This window comes from Bombina bombina, chromosome 9, assembly GCF_027579735.1.
Source record: "Bombina bombina isolate aBomBom1 chromosome 9, aBomBom1.pri, whole genome shotgun sequence".
In the NCBI taxonomy this organism is placed as follows: domain Eukaryota; kingdom Metazoa; phylum Chordata; class Amphibia; order Anura; family Bombinatoridae; genus Bombina; species Bombina bombina.
In genome coordinates, this window is record NC_069507.1 from 235,072,534 (window position 1) to 235,098,793 (window position 26,260).

The 26,260-nt window shown below is 43.0% G+C and overlaps 1 protein-coding gene across 1 annotated transcript in view; it reads right to left on the reverse strand.

Annotated features, from left to right (window-relative positions):
* Positions 1-26,260, reverse strand: part of TDRD1 (tudor domain containing 1) — an 881,429-nt gene that overhangs the window by 100,190 nt on the left and 754,979 nt on the right. The window contains exon 23 of the mRNA XM_053692993.1: positions 5,204-5,431. Within this exon, the coding sequence (XP_053548968.1) occupies positions 5,204-5,431 (228 nt within the window). The remainder of the gene's footprint in view (positions 1-5,203; positions 5,432-26,260) is intronic.

A 26,260-nucleotide genomic window follows, 5' to 3' on the forward strand; every position in this document is an offset into this window, starting at 1 on the left:
GATTACTCTTGGAAGAAGAACTAGAGGCGGAAAGATATAGGCAGGATGATACTTCCAAGGAAGTGATAATGCATCCACTGCCTCCGCCTGAGGATCCCGGGATCTGGACAGATACCTGGGAAGTTTCTTGTTTAGATGAGAAGCCATCAGATCTATTTCTGGAAGTTCCCACATTTGAACAATCTGAAGAAATACCTCTGGGTGAAGAGACCATTCGCCCGGATGCAACGTTTGGCGACTGAGATAATCCGCTTTCCAATTGTCCATACCTGGGATATGAACCGCAGAGATTAGACAGGAGCTGGATTCCGCCCAAACCAAAATTCGAGATACTTCTTTCATAGCCAGAGGACTGTGAGTCCCTCCTTGATGATTGATGTATGCCACAGTTGTGACATTGTCTATCTGAAAACAAATGAACAACTCTCTCTTCAGAAGAGGCCAAGACTGAAGAGCTCTGAAAATTGCACGGAGTTCCAAAATATTGATCGGAAATCTCACCTCCTGAGATTCCCAAACCCCTTGTGCCGTCAGATACCCCCACACAGCTCCCCAACCTGTAAGACTTGCATCTGTTGAGATTATAGTCCAGGTCGGAAGAACAAAGAAGCCCCCTGAACTAAACGATGGTGATCTGTCCACCATGTCAGAGAGTGTCGTAAAATCGGTTTAAAGATATTAATTGAGATATCTTTGAGTAATCCCTGCACCATTGGTTCAGCATACAGAGCTGAAGAGGTCGCATGTGAAAACGAGCAAAGGAGATCGCATCTGATGCGGCAGTCCTAAGACCCAACATTTCCATGCATAAGGCTACCAAAGGGAATGATTGTGACTGAAGGTTTTGACAAGCTGATATCAATGTTAAACTTCTCTTGTCTGACAAGGACAGAGTCATAGACACTGAATCTATCTAGAAACCTAAAAAGGTTACCCTTGTCTGAGGAATCAATGAACTGATTGGTAAATTGATCCTCCAACCATGAACTTGAAGAAACAACACAAGTCGATTCGTATGAGATTCTTCGAAAATGAGAAGACTGAGCAAGTACCAAGATATCGTCCAAATAAGGAAATACCAAAACCCTGTTCTCTGATTACAGAAAGAAGGGCACCGAGAACCTTTGAAAAAAATTCTTGGAACTGAGGCTAGGCCAAACGGTAGAGCCACAAAACTGGTAATGCTTGTCTAAAAAGAGAATCTCAGACACTAAAAGTGATCTGGATGAATCGGAATATGCAGATACACATCCTGTAAATCTATTGTAGACATATAATGCCCTTGCTAAACAAAAGGCAGGATAGTCATACAGTAACCATCTTGAATGTTGGTATCCTAACATAACGATTCAATAATGATAGATCCGGAACTGGTCTGAAGGAATTGACCTTCTTTGGTACAATGAAGAGATAAAATAAAACCCCAGCCCCTGTTCCAGAACTGGAACTGGCATAAATACTCCAGCCAACTCTAGATCTGAAACACATTTCAGAAATGCTGAGCCTTTGCTGTGTTAACTGGGACACGGGAAAGAAAAAAATCTCTTAGCAGGAGGCCTTAACTTGAAGCCAATTCTGTACCTTTCTGAAACAATGTTCTGAAACCAGAGATTGAGAACGGAATTTATCCAAATTTCTTTGAAGAAAACGTAATCTGCCCCATACCAGCTGAGCTGGAATAAGGGCCGCACCTTCATAGGTACTTAGGAGCTGGCTATAGGTTTCTATAAGGCTTGGATATATTCCAAACTGGAAATAGTTTCCAAACTGATACCGCTCCTGAGGATGAAGGATCAGGCTTTTGTTCCTTGTTGTGAGGAAAGGAACGAAAATGATTATTTACCCTGGAAAGAAAGGGAAAGCAAAGTTGACTTAGAAGACATATCAGCATTCCAAGTTTAATCCATAAAGCTTTTCTAGCTAAAATAGCTAGAGACATATACCTGACATCAACTCTAATGATATCAAAAGATGGTATCACCAATAAAATTATTAGCATGTTATAGAATAATAATAATGCTATAAAATTATGATCTGTTACTTGTTGCGCTAAAGCTTCTAACCAAAAAGTTGAAGCTGCAGCAACATCCGCTAAAAATATAGCAGGTCTAAGAAGATTACCTGAACATAAGTAAGCTTTTCTTAGAAAGGATTCAATTTTCCTATCTAAAGGATCCTTAAATGAAGTACTATCTGCCGTAGGAATAGTAGTACATTAGCAGGAGTAGAGACAGCCCCATAACCTTAGGGATTTTTGTCCCAAAAAAACTCTAATCTGTCAGATGGCACAGGATATAATTGCTTAAACGTCTAGAAGGAGTAAATAAATTACCCAAATTATTCCATTCCCTGGAAATTACTTCAGAAATAGCATCAGGGAGATAAAACACTTCTGGAATAACTACAGGAGATTTAAAAACCTTATTTAAACGTTTACATTTAGTATCAAGAGGACCAGAATCCTCTATTTCTAATGCAAATAATACTTCTTAAAGTAAAGAACGAATAAATTCCATCTTGAACAAATACAAAGATTTATCAGCATCAACCTCTGAGACAGAAACCTCTGAACCAGAAGAACCATTATCAGTATCAGAATGATGATGTTCATTTAAAAATTCATCTGAAAAAAGAGAAGTTTTAAAAGACTTTTATGTATACTAGAAGGAGAAATAACAGACATAGCCTTCTTAATGGATTTAAAAAATAAAATCTCTTATGTTATCAGGAACACTCTGAAAATTAGATGTTGACGGAACAGCAACAGGTAATGTAACAGTACTAAAGGAAAATTTATCTGCATTAATAAGTTTGACATGACATGCAATACAAACAACAGCTGGAGAAACAGATACCAAAAGTTTATAGCAGATACACTTAGCTTGGTAGCTCCAGCACTGGGCAATGATTTTCCTGAAGTATCTTCTGACTCAGTTGCAACGTGGAACATCTTGCAATATGTAAAAGAAAAAAACAACATATAAAGCAAAATTGATCAAATTCCTTAAATGACAGTTTCAGGAATGGGAAAAAAATGCCAGTGAACAAGCTTCTAGCAACCAGAAGCAATAAATAATGAGACTTAAATAATGTGGAGACAAAAATGACGCCCATATTTTTTAGCGCCAAAAAAGACGCCCACATTATTTGGCGCCTAAATGCTTTTGGCGCCAAAAATGACGCCACATCCGGAACGCCGACATTTTTGACGCAAAAAAAGTAAAAAAATGACGCAACTTCCGGCGACACGTATGACGCCGGAAACAGAGAAAAAAAAAATTTTAAAAAAAATTTTGCGCCAAAAAAGTCCGCGCCAAGAATGACGCAATAAAATGAAGCATTTTCTGCCCCCGCGAGCCTAACAGCCCACAGGGAAAAAGTCAAATTTTTTAAGGTAAGAAAAAATGATTGAAACAAATGCATTTATCCCAAATATGAAACTGACTGTCTGAAAAATAAGGAATGTTGAACATTCTGAGTCAAGGCAAATAAATGTTTGAATACATATATTTAGAACTTTATAAACAAAGTGCCCAACCATAGCTTAGAGTGTCACAGAAAATAAGATTTACTTACCCCAGGACACTCATCTACATGTTTGTAGAAAGCCAAACCAGTACTGAAATGAGAATCAGCAGAGGTAATGGTATATATAAGAGTATATCGTCGATCTGAAAAGGGAGGTAAGAGATGAATCTCTACGACCGATAACAGAGAACCTATGAAATAGACCCCGTAGAAGGAGATCACTGCATTCAAATAGGCAATACTCTCCTCACATCCCTCTGACATTCACTGCACGCTGAGAGGAAAACCGGGCTCCAACTTGCTGCGGAGCGCATATCAACGTAGAATTTAGCACAAACTTACTTCACCACCTCCATCGGAGGCAAAGTTTGTAAAACTGAATTGTGGGTGTGGTGAGGGGTGTATTTATAGGCATTTTAAGGTTTGGGAAACTTTGCCCCTCCTGGTAGGAATGTATATCCATACGTCACTAGCTCATGGACTCTTGCTAATTACATGAAAGAAATATGTTTTGTAATTATCACAAATCTACATAATCATTTTGTGTACTAGCCATACATACAATATTTGTAGTCATTAATACTGCTTGCCTCAGTGTGGGGTTGCTGGTCTGAACTAAGATCATATAGTTTGCTGCATTGCCACCCATACTATAACTTTGGAAAGCTATTTCGCTATATATAGACACATTTTTTACCTGTATTACTGACTCAGTTTGTCTATATTGTCTCTATAGATATATCTGGTTTTTTTTGCTTGTAGCGCCTCCTATAGGATCAAGAGAGATATATATTGGTACACGTTACATTTATATATATTGACTCCTGTTTTTTTAACATGTCAAATGTACCTGCTAATAGCCTGTGGGCTTAGCGAGTGCTAATGTTGGAAACGTCTTACCTGACAAGCACCCAACTGTGGTAATCAGCCGCAGAGCAAACTGCTTTATGTAGATAGCCCATTCAGTGCTGAGCACATTACAGCAGAGGATAAAAGTGAGGAATATCTTGACGTCCCAACAAGAGGAGGCTAGGGACTTGTCCCAGCGACACCTGTGGCAAGCGTGCGACTAACTTTCACCGAGAGTAATTGTGTCCCTGCTCCATACTCCAATTTACCCTCTGTCTCCCTGTGAGGGAAATGGACCTGAAATCAGTCTGATGACCACTCTCAACAAAGAATCTGGAGCACCTTAATTCTTCACCAAACTCCTAATATACCAGTGAGGTGGGAGGGATGAACTACTAAAAACTTTTGGGAAATCTAAGCCTCCTCCTAATGGTTAGGAAGTGAATCCCATGCATAATGGGCCATGGACTCTCACCACCTTATGAAAGATATTCCCCCCCCCCCCCCCCAAGGTTATTTATCCATTTCAAAACATTGTACACTAACATTGTGATATGTTAGATGTGGTTAAGTTCCTGAAAACTTCTGTGGTTAGGTGATCACACAGTAAGCTATTAGTACAGTTATTTTCAGACTGTAGTTTTGCTGATCCATAATATAACATGGAGAACAGACCTCAAAGAATGTGTCACACTGCCCTAGTATGACTAGCCAGCTCTGCCTTCAAAGTGTCAATGTCAATCATGTTATATGAGTTACAACCATTGCTTGATGTGAATAACCCCTGCTGTATTTTACAACACCAACTTGAAAAGCGGGGTCTTACCTTTGCAAGGATTGCCTTTGGTTCTGGATTTGGTTGGCTCAGCTAGCTGTTCACTGACCAGTTTTTCATGTATGTGCATAACACCATTTTCGGTCAGCTTTTCCACAGACACAATATGGGTACCATTATTTAGTGACTTTGACATGACAGCCACATCACACCCTAGCAGCAGAGACATCAGAACGTCTGTAGCTGATTCAGACCACTGATTGGAAACTGGAGTTACACCTGGGGAGAAAAAAACAGAGCAGCAATATAAAATAAAAAGCTTATAGGTGAAGTATGATTAACAGACAAGTGGCCACGTTAAAATAATAGATATGTGCAAATATTCATAATTCATTATTCACTGTACAAACAAAGTTATATATTAGAGCTAAAGAATACAATAAAAGATCCAAGAAGACTTCATGAAGGGAAGTAAAACATAGCTTTTATTAAGAAACATGTTAAAAACAACAGTACCTGTGGTCAAACAAAGTCCAAGCTTACACATTTCGTGCTGTGGCCTTGGCACTTTGTCAGGGCTTCTCATCTAGTGCAGGTGTTGTTGAACAGTATATATACCAAAAAATAACCCCTCAATTACCACAGACTTTGATATTAACTCTTTCTATAACAAAACTAATAACAGTTGCTATAAATCACAAGTATAGCCAACTTAAATTCAATAAAGTATTATTACATATATATATATATATATATATATATATATATATCTCAACCAACTAATACATAGTGCACATATCACATTTCTCTAAAATAAAAATCAAAACATATATACAAATAAAACAGTTATCCACAATTAAAAAAAACAAAAAAAAAACCAACAAAACAAATTATGCTTACCTCATAAATTAATTTCCATCTGTGGGAGGAGAGTCCACTGCTTCATTCATTACTTGTGGAAATTAAGAACCTGGCTACCAGGAGGAGGCAAATACACCCCAGCTAAAAATACCTCCCCTACTCCCCTCATCCCCCAGTCATTCTTCCAAGGGAACAAGGAACAGTAGGAGAAATATCAGGGTATAAATGGTGCCAGAAGAATAAAATTAAATTTAGGTCCGCCCACCGGAGAAATGGGCGGGAGCAGTGGACTCTCCTCCCACAGATGGAAATGAAATTATCAGGTAAGCATAATTTATGTTTTCCATCTTAATGGGAGGAGAGTCCACTGCTATATTCATCACTTGTGAGAAGAAATACCCAAGCTCTAAAAGTTACTGAATGAAAAAAAACAGGAGGGCAAAAGGAGGCGGGCCCTAAACTGAGGGCACCACAGCCTGCAGAACCTCCCAAAAGCGGCTTCCGCCGAAGCAAAAGCATCAAATATGTAAAATCTTGCAAAAGTATGTAAGGAAGACCAAGTAGCCGCCTTACAAATCTGCTCCATAGAAGCAATGTTCTTAAAGGCCTAAGAAGAAGCCCCAGCCTTAGTTGAGTGAGCCGTAATCCTCTGAGGAGGCTTATGTCCCGCTGTCTCATAGGCCAGATGGATCATGCTCCTTAACCAAAAAGACAGTGAAGTGGAAGAGGCCCTCTGCCCCCCTGCGCTTCCTCGAATACACAACAAATAAAGACTAAGTCTGTCTGAACTCCTTCATGGCCTGAAGATAAAACTTCAAGGCCCGAACTAAATCCAAATTATGACGCAACCTTTCCTTTGATGAAGAAGGGTAAGGACACAAAGAAGGAACTATTTCCTGATTGATGTTACGATTCGACACAACCTTGGGAAGAAACCCCAATCCAGTGTGAAGAACAGCCTTATCAGCGTGAATAGGACTTTCCAGGAAAGAATTTTAATGCCAAGTGCATGCATAGGCTCAAATGGAGCCATCTGCAAAATCTTAAGAACCAAGTTTAAGCTCAAAGGAGGAGCAGAATTTCTAAAGACAGGTCTAATCCTAGACAGAGCCTGAACGAAGGACTGAATGTCAGGAAGCCCTGCTAGCTTCTTGTGTAACAGTACAGATAAAGCCGCAATCTGTCCCTTTAAGGAACTTGCGACAAGACCCTTATCGAGACCGTCCTGTAGAAAAGCCAAAATCCTGGATACCCTAACCTTGTGCTAGGGATATCCCCATTCCTCACACCAGGAAAAGGAGGTCCTCCACACCTTATGATAGATGCGCCTAGTGACCGGCTTCCTGGCCTGAATGAGAGTATTAATCACTCTCTCCGAAAATCCTCTCTTGGCTATGATTAGACATTCAATCTCTACGCAGTCAGCCTCAGAGAATCAAGATTTTGGTGTAGAAAGGCACCCTGAACCAGCAGATCTCTGTGACAGGGTAACCTCCGTGGAAGAGACGATGACATCCGCACCAGATCCACAAACCATGTCCTCCGTGGCCACAACAGAGCAATCAGAATAGCCAAAGCTTGCTCCTGCTTGATGCAGGCCACTACTCGAGGTAGAAGAGGCAACAGTGGAAAAAACTTAAATTATGCTTACCTGATAATTTTCTTTTCTTCAGATGGAGAGAGTCCAAAGCTGCATTCATTACTTTTGGGAAATAAGAAACTGGCCACCAGGAGGAGGCAAAGACACACCAGCCAAAGGCTTAAATACTCCATCCACTTCCCTCATCCCCCAGTCATTCTGCCGATGAACAAGGAACAGTAGAAGAAATACCAGGGTGAAAAGGATCCAGAAGAATAAAAAATAAGACGCCCCACAGAACAAATACGGGTGGGGAGCTGTGGACTCTTTCAATCTGAAGTTTTTCTTCAAAATTGGAAAGCGTCCACAGCTGCATTCATTACTTTTGGGAAAACAATACCCAAGCTATAGAGGACACTGAATGTAAAAAACAGGAGGGTACAAAAGGCGGCCCATTCTGAGGGCACCAGGCCTGAAAACCACAACCCAACCAAACCCTGCTTCGTCGGAGCCGGGCAAAAAAACTAGAAGGAAAAGGCCCAAGGACACTGACCTGCAGATAGTCCGAAGGCCTAACTAGAAACCGCAAAACAGACTCACTGAGCCAACATTCCTCCAGGAGAACCATCGCCCAGCAGTCGGTCCCCACACAAGCCTTACTAGTACAATACCAAAATCCCCAAAAGGGAGAGGACAAGGGATACCCAAAAGGTACAGCAAAATCCAACAACGCACGGACCCGCAAGCTCTCTTGAGAATGTTTAGCTGAAACTTGTAAAACAAATAACAAGAAACATAAATAATGTTGAAAGCACTCGGCACCCCAACCTGACCAGCAATGTATAATAGGCGCCATGTGTCTGAATAAGCCGCGAGACAGAAGATTTTAACCCAAGCAGGACCAACCTGCAACCAGGGTCATAAATGCCAAGCTGGCTAATTCCGCCCTCAGAGAGGGAGGAAGAAAAAACAGACAAACATGGGACTAACGTGTCCCAAACAACTTCCCTAGAAGCAAACAGTGAGTATCGATCCCAGAGAATGTTCCCGCAGGAAACATAGTATGAAAAATAAAAATTTATCCTAACCGGATAAAATAAAATGACAGGCAACCCGAGGGTTAACGCCCAAGAAGAACAGAAAGATCCGCAGGACCAACCTAACGGAAACCCTGTTCTTCCAACAAAACTGGAAAGGATCTCAATAACAAGACTTAATGGAGATTGCTTCATCCCCCCATGTCTAACGAGGTGAGCCATTCGAAGGAGGAGACTGATGATTCCCATAACCGAGAAAGGTAGGGTCCCCAAACAGTTGAAACATGTGTGAGTAGAACACAAAGGCGAGACAGTCTGTAACAAAAGGCACAACACTCAGGAACAGTAACACCCGCAGGGAACTGCACATGCCCTCCTGTGGCCGAGAGACCTGGGGCAATCGGGCACGAACACAATCGCAAATAAACATCTGGACTTTATAGACACGCAAGCGCCAAAAGCATGTAAAAGTGAAAATGTGCCACAACCTCCGGGGGGAACAATCCACCCTCCAAGGAGGAAAAAAAATAACCTGGGTTACCCGCATGTGTAGTAGTAGGGAGTGGTAGGGAACTCGTCTCCCGGAGGATAGGGCCCCCAAGGCGGATGGCTCAGCAGTCCCTTGAATCCCCAAGCCTGAGGAACGGTCTAAAGCAGCGGTCGCCAACCAGTGGTCCGTGAGATGTTGGTGGTCCTTGACACCATCAAGCAGGAATTAATCTCCTCTGATGGTGTCACCCCTGTTCGGCCACATTCTAATAATTTTCCTGTGCAGAAAGCCATTCCACCTGAATTCCAGTAATTGCCATCCAGCAGATCAGCCATATCCCACCAGTATTATAGTAATTGCCAGTAACATCAGTCGTGGTTAGCTCACATACATATTGAGAGCTTTCTGATATAATCTTAATTTATGACTTCAATGTCTGTCCATGATAATAAGTAGTTTTGAATAATTCCTAACTGGGGAAGAAACGTGGACATCTTGTAGTCCTTTTAAACATAATTCTTTTTTCCTACTTTCTGCCTCTGTTTCCAGCTCAAAAGATGGCACTCATCCTTCACCTGTCATTTGGAAGTATTCTCTCAGTTCTGTAATTGTTAGTTAATTCCAATTCTTAAAAATGTGTAAACATATACATAACGTAAACTTAGCTATGGTTATACTAGTTGTGTACAGTATGTGTGTGTGAATATATATATATATATATATATATATACATATATATATATATATATATATATACATACATACACTATATATATTTGCACCCAGGCGGGTGGATTCACTTCCAGGAGTGTGATATATATATATATATATATATATATATATATATATATATATATATAGAGACAAATTCTGTACCTTTAAAAAAAAAAAAAAATCATGTTAGTGGTCCACAAGATTCAAAATTGTTTAGTGGTCCCTGAGGTCCGAAAGGTTGGCGACCCTTGGTCTAAAGAACATAACTGACTGACCGGAGTCAATGGGGCCAATTCACATTCGTCACAGGATGAAGAATCTGAATAAGAAAGTTGAACAAGCTCAACATCAGTATCCTCCATAACTGGATAAAGGATACCAAAACAATGGACTAAATATAAAACAATTAAAACGGCACCTGACACCCACAATGGCTGGGGAACTCACCACCTCCTATGAACCAGACACCAGCGGACTAGATTTCTCAGTCGACTACTCAGTCAGGAATGGGAAAACGTAAACAGGCCTGGTCAGAAGGTGAACCGTAAAGTCCAAAAAAAGCACGCCCGACTGTAAGGTTGCGTCACTTCGAAAGGCCGTTATGTTCAAAGAGCAACGAGCCCAGTTAACACCACACATAAGCAGATTGAATCACATAAACATGATTAAAAGCCCCCATGTTCAATAATCCCCCTCAGGAGATATTAACCCTTGATTCCAAGATACTAAAGGAGTCCCACTGAGACCCAGTATTTTTCATTGTGAGTTTGCAGGAACAAATGAGTTGCAGTACAATCATGAAGAAGTAAAATGAAACGAACTTACAGAAATCTACGCCGTGGAACAGGAACACGGCCCTTCAAGTGTGACGGATAGTAGCCTCGCCTACGCCATGGACTTGAGAAGAAAGCAGGCAGCGAAGCAAAGTTAGACAACGCCGAATGCTTGTAGAGTTGTTAAAATGAGTCGGGATGGTTTTGATGAAAAACTCTTCTTGCATCTCCGGACTCTAACTTTCATCCAATCCCTCACTGAGAGACTGACAGGATTACTTAAAACTCCCGTCCCATGTCAAAGAGTACTACCCTCCATAAGAGACAAAAATTAACTTCTGACACTTCTCTGCCCACCTCCTGGGACGAAAGGCAAAGAATAACTGGGGGATGAGGGAAGTGGGAGGAGTATTTAAGCCTTTGGCTGGGGTGTCTTTGCCTCCTCCTGGTAGCCAGGTTCTTATTTCCCAAACGTAATGAATGCAGCTGTGGACTCTTTCCATTTATGAAGAAAATGTAAAGTAGGTTGAACTCCCAGGGCACCGCTAAGGCATCTATCAGCTCTGCCTGTGGATACCTGGACCGCGACCTGTATCTGGGTAGCTTGCAGGTGAGTCTGGATGAGATGAGGTCTATCTCTGGCGTCCCCCATCTGTTGCAGATCTCCATGAACACCTCAGGGTGGAGAGACCATTCCCCCTGGATGAAACGATTGTCTGCTTAGAAAATCCGCTTCCCAGTTATCCACACCCAGAATGTGGATCGCTGAGAGCGAACAATTGTGGGTCTCTGCCAATTCCAGAATCTGAGATATTTCCCTCATGGCTAGGGAGCTTCTCGTTCCCCCCGATGGTTTATGTAAGCCACCGAGGTAATGTTGTCCGTCTGGAATCTGCTGAATCGGGACGACCACAGAGGAGGCCAAGCCTTCAGAGCGTTGAATATCGCTCAAAGTTCAAGAATATTTATTGGTAGACTCGATTCCTCTCAAGTTCACCTGCCCTGTGCCCTTCTTGCACCCCAAACAGCTCTCTATCCTGATAAACTTGCGTCCGTTGTCACAATCTCCCAGGATGGTCTCAAGAAGGATGTCCCCTGGGATAGCTGTCCCAGAGGAATCCACCAAGAGAGGGATTCCCTCGTTTGGTTGTCCAAAGATATCTGTTGGGATAGGTCTGAGTGATCGCCATTTCATTGTCTCAACAAGCACAAATCAAGAGGTCTGAAATGGAACCTGGCATATGGAATGACATCTATGCTGGATACCATGAGCCCAATTACCTCCATACACCTGGCCACAGATGTCCTTGATGAGGTCTGAAGGGCAAGACAGTTGGGATGAAGATCAACATGTATAGCTATCAAAGCGTTGGGATATATCTAACTTTTGTTGTAAGGTAATGTTTCAAGGTAAATGTAACATAAGTGCGATATCTTCTTCCTATTCTGATGTTGTATGAACCCATTTTTTATTCTTTTTTCTTTTGAAAATCTATAAAATAAATGTTAAAAAAAAAAAAAAAAAAAAAGACAGTTGGACGCAATCTTGCAACGTCTCTGATCTGTCAAGAATATCTTCATGGATAAGGAATCTATTATCGTACCCAGGAATTCCACCCTGTTGCTTGGAACCAGGGACCTCTTTCCATCGTTTATTTTCCATCCGTGGGATCGAAGGAGAAGAGCCCTCGAGTGCTCCTCCACGTGACTGCAGGACGGAGCCTGGACCAGGATATCGTCCAGATAAGGAGTCACTGCAATACCTCTGGCTCTCGCTACCGCAAGTAGCGCTCCCAGAACCTTCGTAAAGACTCTTGGGGCAGTCGCAAGATCGAACAGTGAGTAGGAATGCGAATCTTAGGAACCTGAAGTGATCCTTGCGGATTGGTTCATGAAGGTAAGCCTCCTTCAAATCTATTGTTGTCATGAATTGTCCCTCTTGAACTAGGGGCAGAATCGACATGATCTTCTCCATTTTTAACGATGGGACCGACAGAAACTTGTTTAGGCATTTTAGGTCCAGAATTGGGCAAAACGAGCCCTCCTTCTTTTGGACCACGAAAAGGTTTGAATAATACTCCAGACCTCTTTCTGCTTGAGGGATTGGGACGATTACTCAGAGAGAGGAGAGATCCCTCACACATCCAAGGAAGGTGTCTCTTCTCTGGACTTGATGATAGGTTTGACAGGAGGAATCTGCCTCTGGGCGGATGAGTCTTTAACCCTATCCTGTAATCCTGGGCTACGACCTCCAGAACCCAAGGGTCCTGAACGTCTCTTATCCAGGCCTCTACAAAAAGAGATAGTCTGCCCCCTACGCGATCCAGAGACCGATCGACGGAGGCCCTTTTTTTTGTCTCGGCGGGCTTCTTGCTCTTCTTGGTTTTGTTCCAAGAGTTAGCTGGTTTCCAAGATCCCTTGGACTGCTCTGTCTTTGCTGCAGGCTGCTGGCAATAAGACTTGTCTGAACGAAAGGAACGAAAAGTAGACCCCTTAGGCTTATTCTTATCCTGTCAGCAGACAACGACTTTAACGACAGAGCCCTATGGGCTAAAGCAGAAAAACCTAATGTCTTGGCATTCAGGCAAATAATATGCATATTTGCATCACAAATGAACGAATGAGCTAACCGTAAGGCCTTAATTTGTTCCTGTATCTCTTTGAGGGGAGTCTCCACGTCGACCATAGCCGACAGAGCATCACACCAATAGGTAGCCGCACCAGCCACCGCAGCGACCGCCGCTGCAGGTTGAAAAACTAACCCCGTGAGTTGGAACATCTATCTCAACATGGACTCCAATTTTTTATCCATGGGCTCCTTGAACGAAGAGTTATCCTCATAGTCGTTCTCTTAGCGAGTGTGGAAATAGCACCATCCACCTTAGGAATGGCCCCCACAGCTCAAGCTGCGAATCCGAAACAGGGAACAGCTTTTTAAAAGAAGTAGAAGGGGAAAAGGACTAACCAAGTTTCTCCCATTCATTCTTAATATTAGCCATTTTAAAGGGGACCGGAAAAGTCTGAGGCACCACCCTGTCCTCGTAAATCCTATCTAGCTTAAGGATCAAAGGTTCCTCCGGCAGTTTCGGTTAAGGAACCTCCAATGTAGTAAGCACCTCTTTCAGCAGAAAGCGCAAATGCTTCATTTTAAATTTAAAATCTGGCTCCTCCTCAGACGGAGGTCTAGAAGTCGCAGATTCAGACCCAGAAAAAACGTCCTCCGAAGAGTCGGAGTCATCCTCATCAGCTGATAATCTGTCAGACATCTAATAGAGTAAATGAGCCCTGGGACGGAGAGCCATGTTTCACCTTTCGTTTAGCAGGGCGTGGTAAGGCATTAAAGGCCACAGAAACCGCCGCTTGTAACTAATCTGCGAAATCTGGCGACCAAAGGGCCCCTCCCGCAGGAGGATTAGTAGTGTCCTGGGGAGCTGCATGTGCAATCAGAGACGAATGTAGGGAACGCACCTCACGGGACAGAGAACCTTCAGAGGTGGACGGCTCAGTTGTACTAAATATTTTATTCTTTTTAGATATTGCAATTTTATCAAAGCATGTGGAACAGAGTTGAGCAGGTGGATCAACCGGAAACCTCCTCACAATAGACACAGTTATTAGGTTTAATTAAAGAGGGAGTACCCTCTAACATATTAGAGTCCTCCATAGCTTGCACTTTTATTGCAGACTAGATAGAAATTAAATGACACCTTTATATCCCAATGGCCGGGGAACTAACCACCTCCTATGACCTGGACCGCAAAGAAACAGCTTTGTCTCCTACAACCGCCGGTCAAGAAAGAGGAAGTTAAAGAGGCCACACGCTGTTACATGGAGTGCCATGCAGGACCGCCCCTGCACTAGAGAGAAAACACGCCAAAGAAAGGCCTGAGTCGAACTCTCGCTAATAAGCTGACTGTTCACACACTGACAGAGCCTCACACACATGACGCAGCATTAAAACACAATAAATAATATTATGCACAAACCCCCCCCTGTTCAATAACCCCCTTTCCGAGGGTATTACTGTCAGGGTGCCAGGAATCAGACTGAGACGAGTAGTGCAAAAATAATCACACCTTTATTCATAGCAAAAAATAATAAAAAGTTCACAAGTCAAATAAGCCAGGAGTCAAAACCAGAGCTGGTAGTCAGACGAGCCGAGTCAGGAGTCAAAGCGAATAGTCAGACGAGCCGGAATCAGGAACAAGGAAAACAGCAGAGTCAGGAACAAGCCAGGGACCAGGAACCAGGAAGGACGTCAGGCAGCCAGGTAATACACAGGAACTCACACAAACAGGTCTGAGACAATGCAAAGGCAAAGCATACTGAACAGAGGCCCTTTAAAAAATAAGTGAAGACATCACAATTCTGAGACTGCATCCTGTCTCATATGGATGATGCACACCACTCTGGCCATAAAAGGAAGTGTAGGAAATGAGCAGCATCCCCCACAATGCACCATAGTCAGGAAGAGAGGCGAGTAAAATGGCTGCCAGCAGCACATGGCAAACAACAGGGAAAAAACCCTGACACATAGTCACAATCACCCAGGATGGTCTTGAGACGGACGTCCCTCAGGACAAGTGATCCGGACAAAACCACCAAATAGAGCGATTCTCCCGATTGGTTGTCCAGAGAAATCTGTTGAGACAGATCCGAATGATCGCCGTTCCACTAGTTCAGCATGCGCAGTTGCAACAGTCTGAGGTGAAACCTGGCAAATGGACACCATGAGACCAATCACCTCCATACACCGAGCCACAGATGGCCTTTAGGAGATCTAGAGGGCAAGACAGAGGAGATGTTCCGAATGCTCCACTCTTCGAAAAATTTCTTTAGCAAGACCAAACGGAAGGGCAATAAACTAAAAGTGCTGGTCCAGGAAAGCAAACCTTAGGAACTGGAAGTGATCCTTGAGGATTGGTACGGGAAGGAAGCATCCTTCAGTTCTATCGTGGTCATGAACTACCCCTCTCAAACAAGGGGAAGAATGGACCTTATTCTCTCCATCTTAAACGAGGGGACATTTAAAAACATGCTTAGGCACTTTAGGTCCAGAATCGGATGGAAAGTTCCCTCTTTCTTAGGGACCACAAAAAGGTTTGAATAGTATCCCAAACCTCTCACTGTGATAGGCACCAGGACAGTAACTCCTAGAGGACAGATCCCGTACACACCCCAGAAAGGCTACCCTCCTTTCTGGTCAGGAAGACAGGAGGAATCTGCCCTTGCGTGGCTGAGACTTAAAACCTATATTGTAACCCTGAGCTATGACCTCCAGGACCCATGGATCCTGCACGTCCCTGAACCAAGCGACTGAAAAGAGCGACATACTGCCCCTTCACGATCCAGAAGAGGACCGGGGGACCACCCATACATGCCGACGTACACTCGGCGGGCTGCTTGCTCTACTTGGATTTATTCCAGGACAGAGGGCTCTCAAGAGCTCTGGTTTGCTCTGGCTTAGCGGAAGATTGCTGTCATGGGCTTTATCAGAACGAAAATCATCCCTTAGATTAGTTCATATACTCTTGCGGTAGTAGGGAATCCTTGCCCCCTGTGACCATGTAGATAATTGAGTCCAGGCCTGGACCAGACAAAATCATTCCCTTAAAGGGAGGGAAGAAGTCTAGACTTAGAAGTCATATCCGCAGACCATGACTTCAGCCCGACGGGCCTGAACAGAAAAAGCTGAAGCCATAGCATTCAAGAGAATAAACTGCCTAATAGCAGCACAGATAAAAGAATTAACAACCCTCACGGCCATATATCTTTTCTGAGTAACGTCGAGGGGATCCTCCACCCTGATCAAATCCTATAAGGTTTCACACCAGAAAGTAGTTTCTCCAGTAACCGCGGCGAAAGCCGCTGCCGGTTGAAACAAATATCCCGTATGTTGAAACATCTTTCTTAACAGAGTTTCCATCTTTTATCCATGGGCTCTTCAAATTAAGAATAATTCTCAAGCGGGATAGTAGTACGTTTAGTAAGGGTGAAGATAACGCCATCACATTTAGGGACGGAACCTTACAACTCCATTGAGTCCAGGCCTGGGAACAATTTGTTAAAGGGAGAAGAGGGGGAAATCCAATCCTGTCCCATTCATTCTTAATAATGTTCGCCATCTAACAGGAGCAGGGAAGGATAAGGCACTGCCCTGTCCTCAAATTCTATCCAATTTAGGAATTAAAGGTTCATCAGGCAATTTGGCCTCTGGAACCTCTGAATTCGCCAAAAACTTTGTTTAGAAGAAAGCGCAAATTCCTAAACGTAAGTCTGGTTCCTCCACAGCCGCAGGTTTAGAGGCAGCAGACTCAGACCCAGAATATTCATACTCTGAAGTCTCAGAAAGAACTTCATCCTCCGATAACCCTTAGTTAAATCCAATAAACTATCTGATGTACTCTGGGAAGGAGTGCAATATGTAATCTTTCGCTTGCGCTTAGCAGAGCGAGGTAAAGCATTAAAGGTTGCAGACACCGCCGTCTGGTGAAAAAAGGCCCCCTCCAAATGGAGTATCAGCAATGCTACGGGAAAACTGCATGTGTAGAGATATAATAATGTAGGGTACAATCTATAATCTGTATCTTACAGTCATCTCTTGACACACACACATATACACACCCTGTCTTATATAGCTCTATACACTATATAATATGTATCTATGGTTACAGTCATCTAATGTAACACTAACTCCTTGGCACTGTCTTTGAATTACTATTATCTATAAACACATACACACCCACACACACACATATATATATATATATATATATATATATATATATACACACACACACACACAGAAAATGAAATTTATTCTTACCTGATAAATGTGTTTCTTTCTTGACACGGTGAGTCCACGGATCATCATAATTACTATTGAGATATTCACTCCTGGCCTGCAGGAGGCGGCAAAGAGCACCACAGGCAAAGCTGTTAAATACCACTCCCCTTACCCACAAACCCCATTCATTCGACCAGAGGTAAAAGGTGAAAAACAGGGCGGGCCGTGGACTCACTGTGTCAAGAAAGAAACAAATTTATCAGGTAAGAATAAATTTAATTTTCTTTCTAATGACACGGTGAGTCCACGGATTATCATAATTACTATTGGGAATCAATACCCAAGCTAGAGGACACGGATGATAAGGGAGGGACAAGACAGTTAGCCTAAACAGAAGGTACCACTGCTTGAAGAACCTTTCTCCCCAAAACAGCCTCAGCAGAAGCAAAAGTATCAAATTTGTAAAATTTAGAAAAAGTGTGTAAAGATGACCAAGTGGCAGCCTTGTAAATCTGATCTACAGAAGCACCATTTTTAAAAGCCCAAGTAGAAGAAACAGCTCTCGTGGAATGAACCGTGATTCTCTCAGGAGGCTGCTGACCAGCAGACTCATATGCCAAACGAATAACACTCCTCAACCAACACGAAAGAGAAGTAGCCGTAGCTTTCTGACCTTTACGTTTCCCAGAAAAGACAACAAATAAAGAAGACTGGCGAAAATCCTTAGTCGCCTGCAAATAATATTTTAATGCATGAACTACATCCAGATTGTGCAACAAACGTTCTTTATGAGAAGGATTAGGACACAAAGAAGGAACAACAATTTCCTGATTAATTTTTCTATAAGAAACAAACTTGGGAAGAAAATATAATGCAGTACGAAGTACTACCCTTGTTAGAATGAAAAACAAGAAAAGGAGACTCACATTGCAAAGCAGAAAGCTTCGAAACTCTTTGAGCTGAAGAGATAGCAACCAAAAACAAAACCTTCCAGGTTAACAACTTGATATCCAAAGAATGCATAGGCTCAAACGGAGCCTGTTGAAGAACTCTCAGAACTAAATTAAGACTCCAAGGAGGAGTCACAAATTTAAACACAGGCCGAATTCTCACCAAGGCCTGACAAAAAGACTGAACATCTGGCACATCCGCCATGCGTTTATGTAACAAAATAGATAAAACAGAAATTTGACCATTCAGGGTACTAGCAGACAAACCTTTCTCCAGACCCACTTGGAGAAAAGACAAAATTCTAGGAATCCTAACTCTACTCCAAGAGTAGCCCTTAGATTCACACCAGTAAAGATATTTACGCCATTTCTTGTAATAAATCTTTCTTGTCACAGGCTTACGCGCCTGAATCATAGTCTCAATAACAGACTCAGAAAAACCCTGCTAAGATAAAATCGAGCGTTCAATCTCCAAGCAGTCAGCTTCAGAGAAACGAGATTTGGATGAAGGAAGGGAGCCTGAAGTAGAAGGTCCTTCTTCAACGGAAGACTCCAAGGTGGAAAGATGACATCTCCACCAGATCTGCATACCAGATCCTGCGAGGCCACGCCGGTGCAATGAGAATTAACGATGCACTCTCGTCAAATCCGGGCAATAACTCGAGGAAGAAGGGCAAACGGAGGAAACACTTATGCCAGACTGAAATTCCAAGGAACTGCTAGAGCATCTATTAGAACCGCTTGAGGATCCCTTGACCTCAAACCGTACTTTGGAAGCTTGGCACTGTGACAAGATGCCATAAGATCCAACTCCGGTTGACCCCACCTGAGAATCAAACTGGAAAACACCTCCGGATGAAGCTCCCACTCCCCCGGATGAAAAGACTGTCTGGTCAGAAAATCTGCTTCCCAATTGTCCACCTCTGGAATGTGGATTGCAAACAGACGACAATTGTGAACTTCCACCCACTGCATAATCCTGGCTACCTCCTTCATCGCCAAGGAACTCGATGATTGATGTAAGCTACAGACGTTATATTGTCGGACTGGAATCTGATAAACTGGGTTGAAGACATCTGAGGCCAGGCCAGAAGAGCATTGAAAATTGCTCTCAGTTCTAAGACATTTATAGGAAGAACCAATTCCTCCCGAGTCCACAGACCCTGAGCCTTTAACGAACCCCAGACAGCTCCCCAACCCAGCAGACTGGCATTCGTGGACACAATCACCCAGGTAGGCCTGCAAAAACAGGTTCCCTGGGAGAGACGACCCAGAGACAACCACCACGGAAGAGAATCTCTTGCAGCCTGATCTAGAACAATCTTTGGAGACAGATCCGTATAATCCCCGTTCCACTGTCTCAGCATGCATAACTGCAGAGGTCTGAGACGAAACCGGGCAAACGGCATGATGTCCATGACCAAAACCATCAGACCAATAACCTCCATACACTGGGCCACCGACGGACAAGGAGATGACTGAAGAGCCAGACAAGAATTGAACATTTTTAACTTTCTTCCTTCTGTCAAAAAAATCTTAATTTCCAGAGAATCTATAATGGTTCCCAAGAATACCACTCTTGTAGCTGGAACCAAGTAACTTTTTCCTAAATTCACCTTCCAACCGTGGGGGTGCAGAAAAGACAACAACTTCGTGTGGGAGTTTGCTTGTTGAAAAGAAGGAGCCTGAACTAGAATGTCGTCCAGGTAAGGAACTACTGCAAACCTCTGCAGTCTGATAACTGCCAATAACGCCCTCAGGACTTTTGAAAACACCCTGGGAGCTGTTGCAATACCAAAAGGAAGAGCCACAAACTGAAAATGCTTGTCTAGAAAAGTAAATCTCAGAAACTTGTGATGATCCTTGTAAATATGTAGATATGCATCCTTCAGATCTACTGTAGTCATGAACTGACCCTCCTGAACCAGAGGTAGAATTGACCGAATAGTCACCATCTTGAAAGATGGAACCTTGAGAAATTTGTTTACCAATTTGAGATCTAAAATGGGTCTGAAAGTTCCCTCCTTTTTGGGAATGATAAACAGATTGGAATAAAACCCTAGTCCCTTCTCCTGAACTGGAACAGGAACGATCACTCCCATATCGGAAAGATCTTGGACACAACTTAAGAATGCCTATTTTTTTTAACTGATTTAACGATAACCTTGAGAGATGAAACCTGCCCCTGAGAGGAAAAGTTGTGAACTCCAGTTTGTATCCCTGGAATACAATGTCTACTACCCAAGGATCTGGGACATTCCTTGCTCAGGCTTGAGCGAACAAAGACAGCCTGCCCCCTACGCGATCCAATCCCGGATCGGGGGCAGACCCTTCATACTGACTTTGAATCAGCGGCAGGCTTCTTAGATTGCTTTCCCTTGCTCCAGGACTGATTATGTCTCCAAGAAGATCTAAATTGATCCTGCTTGGAGGAGGAAGAGGAAGATTATCAGCAAAGTTACGAAAGGAACGAAAATTACTTGGACGACCTTTCTGTTTATTTCTCCTATCCTGAGGAAGAGAATGTCCCTTCCCACCAGTAATATCAGAAATAATTTCAGCCAAACTAGGCCCAAACAAAGTCTTCCCTTTGTAAGGAATTGCCAAAAGCTTAGACTTAGATGATACATCCGCAGACCAGGACTTTAACCATAAAGCCCTGCGAGTCAAAATAGCAAAACCAGAAATCTTGGCTCCCAACTTGACCACCTATAAAGAGGCGTCCGCAAAAAAAGAATTGGCCAATCTTAAAGCCTTAATTCTATCCTGAATCTCTTCCAGAGAAGTCTCTTGAAGAATAGCATCGGACAATGCATTAAACCAATAGGCAGCCGCACTGGTAAGAGTAGCAATCCACGAAACAGGTTGCCATTGGAGGCCCTGGTGAACATAAATCCTCTTAAGTAAAGCCTCCAACTTCTTATCCATGGGATCCTTAAAAGCACAACTATCCTCAATTGGAATAGTGGTACTCTTAGCCAAAGTCGAAATAGCTCCCTCCACCTTAGGGACTGTCTGCCAAGATTCCTTAACAGAATCTGCAATAGGAAACATCTTCCTAAAAATAGGAGAAGGAGAAAAAGGAATTCCAGGCTTCTCCCATTCCCGAGACATAATCTCAGAAACCCTATCCGGAAAAGGAAAAACTTCCGCCACGGAGGGAGCATCAAAAAACTTATTAAGCTTACTAGCCTTCTAGGGGGAAACTATGACCATTGAATCAGAATCATCCAAAGTAGCCAAAACCTTCCTAAGTAACAAACGGAGGTGCTCCAAATGAAATCTGAAAGCTACCACCTCAGAATCAGTCAAAGGAGACACACTATCAGAGTCAGAAATTTCACCCTCAGGTGCTACTGGAAAATATTCTTCATCAGACCTATGAGAAGGAACATTAGATAACACTGCAACAGAGTCAGAAGATTTTCTGTGTTTACGTTGTAATACAGGAAAAGCAGACAATGCATCAGATATAGCAGAGGATATGTGAGTAGACAAATCCTGTAAAGAAAAACTAGCCTGAGAAGACACGCAGGGCACTGCATGTGCAGAGGAGTGAGAATGAGAGGAATGGGGAGAAAGCTGAGCTACAGCTTGCACAGGAGGCTCCTGAACAACAGTCTCCTTAGAAAATGAGGGCTCTGTATCAAAGAGTCTATCCCTGTACTGTAAAGTTCTTTCTATACATGATGAACAGAAAGGAATAGGAGGCTCTACATTAGCATCCAAACATAAGCTGCATGTCACAGTTTGCAAGTCCTCTTGCTCCATTTTAAACACAAAAATCAAGCGAAAAATAAACCTTACACAAAAATAAAAGCGTTACTGTCACTTTAAATAACGTTACAGATACCAGCTTTAGGAAAAAAATATGAAACCCCTGCAGAGCAGCTCTACACCTCAACAAAGCCTTGCTGAGGTGCCTACCTGGCACCATCCACCAGACAGCAATCCGGAACACAGAGAGAAGAAAAAAATGGCACCCAGTTTCCCAGCAGACCGCACAACAACCCCACAGTTTACTTTTAAAAAGACTGCAAGGAGCGCAAAAATCTCGCGCCGAAGACAACTCCGCCCATCGTGGGCGTGCCTCACCACCTCCCGACCGACATTAAGATTAACAATACAACCGCCGCGGGGAGAATATGTAAAACACAGCACGCTGTCAAACTGCGCACTAACAGCGCAAGTCTCAAACCGGCAAAGTAAAAAACATACCCAATACACTGTAAGCAACTCCAAGCCCTGCTTACATATTAAATGTCCAACAAAAATATGAGAAAAGAGACCTAACCACTAAAAGGAAAGTAAATCCCTAACAGAGCAATCCTCCACAGTGCCCCACAAAAAACTGCCCAAAACACCTGCACACAAACAGGATTTAAATGCAAAAGTGCCAAGATTTTCCTGACCCAGCAGAAAAAAGAAAAATAGCACTAAAGGCAGCTCACCAGGCTTGAACAGATTCCTTCCTGTCAAGGACCTGTAGACAAAGGCAAAAAGACTAAATGAACCAACAAGGTCTTTAACCCAAAAGGGGCAGCAGCACATCCTGGGAGGCACAGAGGGGATTATACCCCCCAAGTTCCCAAAAACTTAAAAGCCACCACAGCTCTACTGAAGAGACTGACGTGGAATACAGCTAAAGGAAAAAACATAAGAAGCTTGCTCTGTTTGAAAATAAAAAACTCTTGATTGAAGAATCAGACATCTAAAATTACCACCTCCATGCAGTACAGCAAAGATAATGACGGGTTTGTGGGTAAGAGGAGTGGTATTTAACAGCTTTGGCAGTGGTGCTCTTTGCTTCCTCCTGCAGGCCAGGAGTGAATATCCCAATAGTAATTATGATGATCTGTGGACTCACTGTGTCATTAGAAAAATATAATATATATATATATATATATATATATATATATATATATATATATATAAAACTAAATTTATGCTTACCTGATAAATTGATTTCTTCTATGGTAAGACGAGTCCACGGATTCATCCTTTACTTGTGGGATATAGTCCTCCTGCTAACAGGAAGTGGCAAAGAGCACCACCGCAAAGCTGTCTATATAGCTCCTCCCTTAGCTCCACCCCCCAGTCATTCGACCAAAGGTACAGGAAGAAAAAGGAGAAACTACAAGGTGCAGAGGTGACTGAAGTTTAAATTAAAAATTTTTTTTAATCTGTCTTAAAATGACAGGGCGGGCCGTGGACTCGTCTTACCATAGAAGAAATCAATTTATCAGGTAAGCATAAATTTAGTTTTCTTCTATAAAGGTAAGACGAGTCCGCGGATTCATCCTTTACTTGTGGGATACAATACCAAAGCTACAGGACACGGATGAACGGGAGGGACAAGACAGATGGTTAAACAGAAGGCACCACGGCTTGAAGAACTTTTCTCCCAAAAATAGCCTCCGAAGAAGCAAAGGTATCAAATTTGGAAAATTTGGAAAAGGTTTGAAGCGAAGACCAAGTTGCAGCCTTACAAATCTGTTCAACAGAAGCATCATTTTCAAAAGCCCATGTGGAAGCCACCGCTCTAGTAGAGTGAGCTGTAATTCTTTCAGGAGGCTGCTGTCTAGCAGTCTCATATGCCAAAAGGATTATGCTTTTCAGCCAAAAGGCAAGAGAGGTAGCCGTAGCTTTTTGACCTCTACGTTTTCCAGAATAGACAACAAACAAAGAAGATGTTTGACGGAAATCTTTGGTCGCTTGCAAGTAAAACTTTAAAGCACGAACCACGTCCAAATTGTGCAATAGACGCTCCTTCTTAGAGGAAGGATAAGGACACAGAGAAGGATCAACAATTTCCTGATTAATATTCTTATTAGCAACAACCTTAGGAAGGAATCACGGTTTGGTACGCAAAACCACCTTATCAGCATGGAAAACAAGATAAGGCGAGTTGCAATGCAATGCAGATAGTTCAGAAACTCTTCGAGCCGAAGAGATAGCAACTAAAAACAGAACTTTCCAAGATAGAAGCTTAATATCTATGGAATGCATAGGTTCAAACGGAGCCCCTTGAAGAACTAAATTCAAACTCCATGGCGGAGCAACAGGTATAAACACAGGCTTGATTCTAACTAAAGCCTGACAGAACGACTGAACGTCTGGAACATCTGCCAGACGTTTGTGCAGTAGAATTGATAAAGCAGATATCTGTCCCTTTAAGGAACTAGCTGATAGCCCCTTCTCCAATCCTACTTGGAGAAAGGACAAAATCCTAGGAATCCTGATCTTACTCCATGAGTAGCCTTTGGATTTGTACCAATAAAGATATTTACGCCATATCTTATGATAAATTTTCCTGGTGACAGGCTTTCGAGCCTGAATCAAGGTATCTATGACCGACTCAGAGAACCCCCGCATCGATAAGATCAAGTGTTCAATCTCCAAGCAGTCAGCCGCAGAGAAACTAGATTTGGATGCTGGAACGGACCTTGAATCAGAAGGTCCTGTCTCAGTGGCAGAGTCCATGGTGGAAGAGATGACATGTCCACCAGGTCTGCATACCAAGTCCTGCGTGGCCATGCAGATGCTATCAAAATCACCGAAGCTCTCTCCTGTTTGATTCTGGCAATCAAACGAGGAAGGAGAGGAAATGGTGGAAACACATAAGCCAGGTTGAACGACCAGGGTACTGCTAGAGCATCCATCAGTACTGCCTGAGGATCCCTTGACCTGGACCCGTAACGAGGAAATTTTGCATTCTGACGAGACGCCATCAGATCCAATTCTGGTGTGCCCCATTGCTGAATTAATTGTGCAAACGCCTCCGGATGGAGTTCCCACTCCCCCAGATGAAAAGTCTGACGACTTAGAAAATCCGCTTCCCAGTTCTCCACCCCTGGGATATAGATTGCTGATAGATGGCAAGAGTGAGTCTCTGCCCATCAAATTATTTTGGTAACCTCTATCATCGCTAGAGAACTCTTTGTTCCCCCCTGATGATTGATATATGCTACAGTCGTGATATTGTCCGACTGGAATCTTATAAATCTGGCCGACGCCAGGTGAGGCCACGCCTGAAGTGCGTTGAATATCGCTCTCAGTTCTAGAATATTTATCGAGAGGAGAGCCTCCTCCTGAGTCCACAAACCCTGAGCTTTCAGAGAATTTCAGACTGCACCCCAGCCCAGTAGGTTGGCGTCCGTCGTCACTATGACCCACGCTGGCCTGCGGAAACACATTCCCTTGCACAGATGATCCTGTGACAATCACCAAAGAAGAGAGTCTCTGGTCTCTTGGTCCAGATTTATATGAGGAGATAAATCTGCATAATCCCCATTCCACTGTTTGAGCATGCATAGTTGCAGTGGTCTGAGATGTAAGCGAGCAAACGGAACTATGTCCATTGCCGCTACCATTAAGCCGATAACCTCCATACACTGAGCCACTGAAGGCCGAGGAATGGAATGAAGAGCTCGGCAGATGGATACAATTTTTGATTTCCTGACCTCCGTCAGAAAATTTTTCATGTCCACCGAATCTATCAGAGTTCCCAGGAATGGAACTCTTGTGAGAGGGATAAGTGAACTATTTTTTACGTTCACCTTACACCCGTGAGATCTTAGAAAAGCCAACACGATGTCCGTGTGAGACTTGGCTAGTTGGTAAGTCGACGCCTGGATTAAGATATCGTCCAGATAAGGCGCCACAGCTATGCCCCACGGCCTTAGAACCGCCAGAAGGGACCCTAGCACCTTTGTGAAAATTCTTGGAGCCGTGCCCAACCCGAAGGGAAGAGCCACAAACTGGTAATGCTTGTTAAAAAAGGTGAACCTGAGGAACTAGTGATGATCTTTGTGGATAAGAATGTGTAGATACGCAACCTTTAAGTCCACGGTGGTCATATATTGACCCTCCTGGATCATCGGCAAAATAGTCCGAATGGTCTCCATCTTGAAGGAT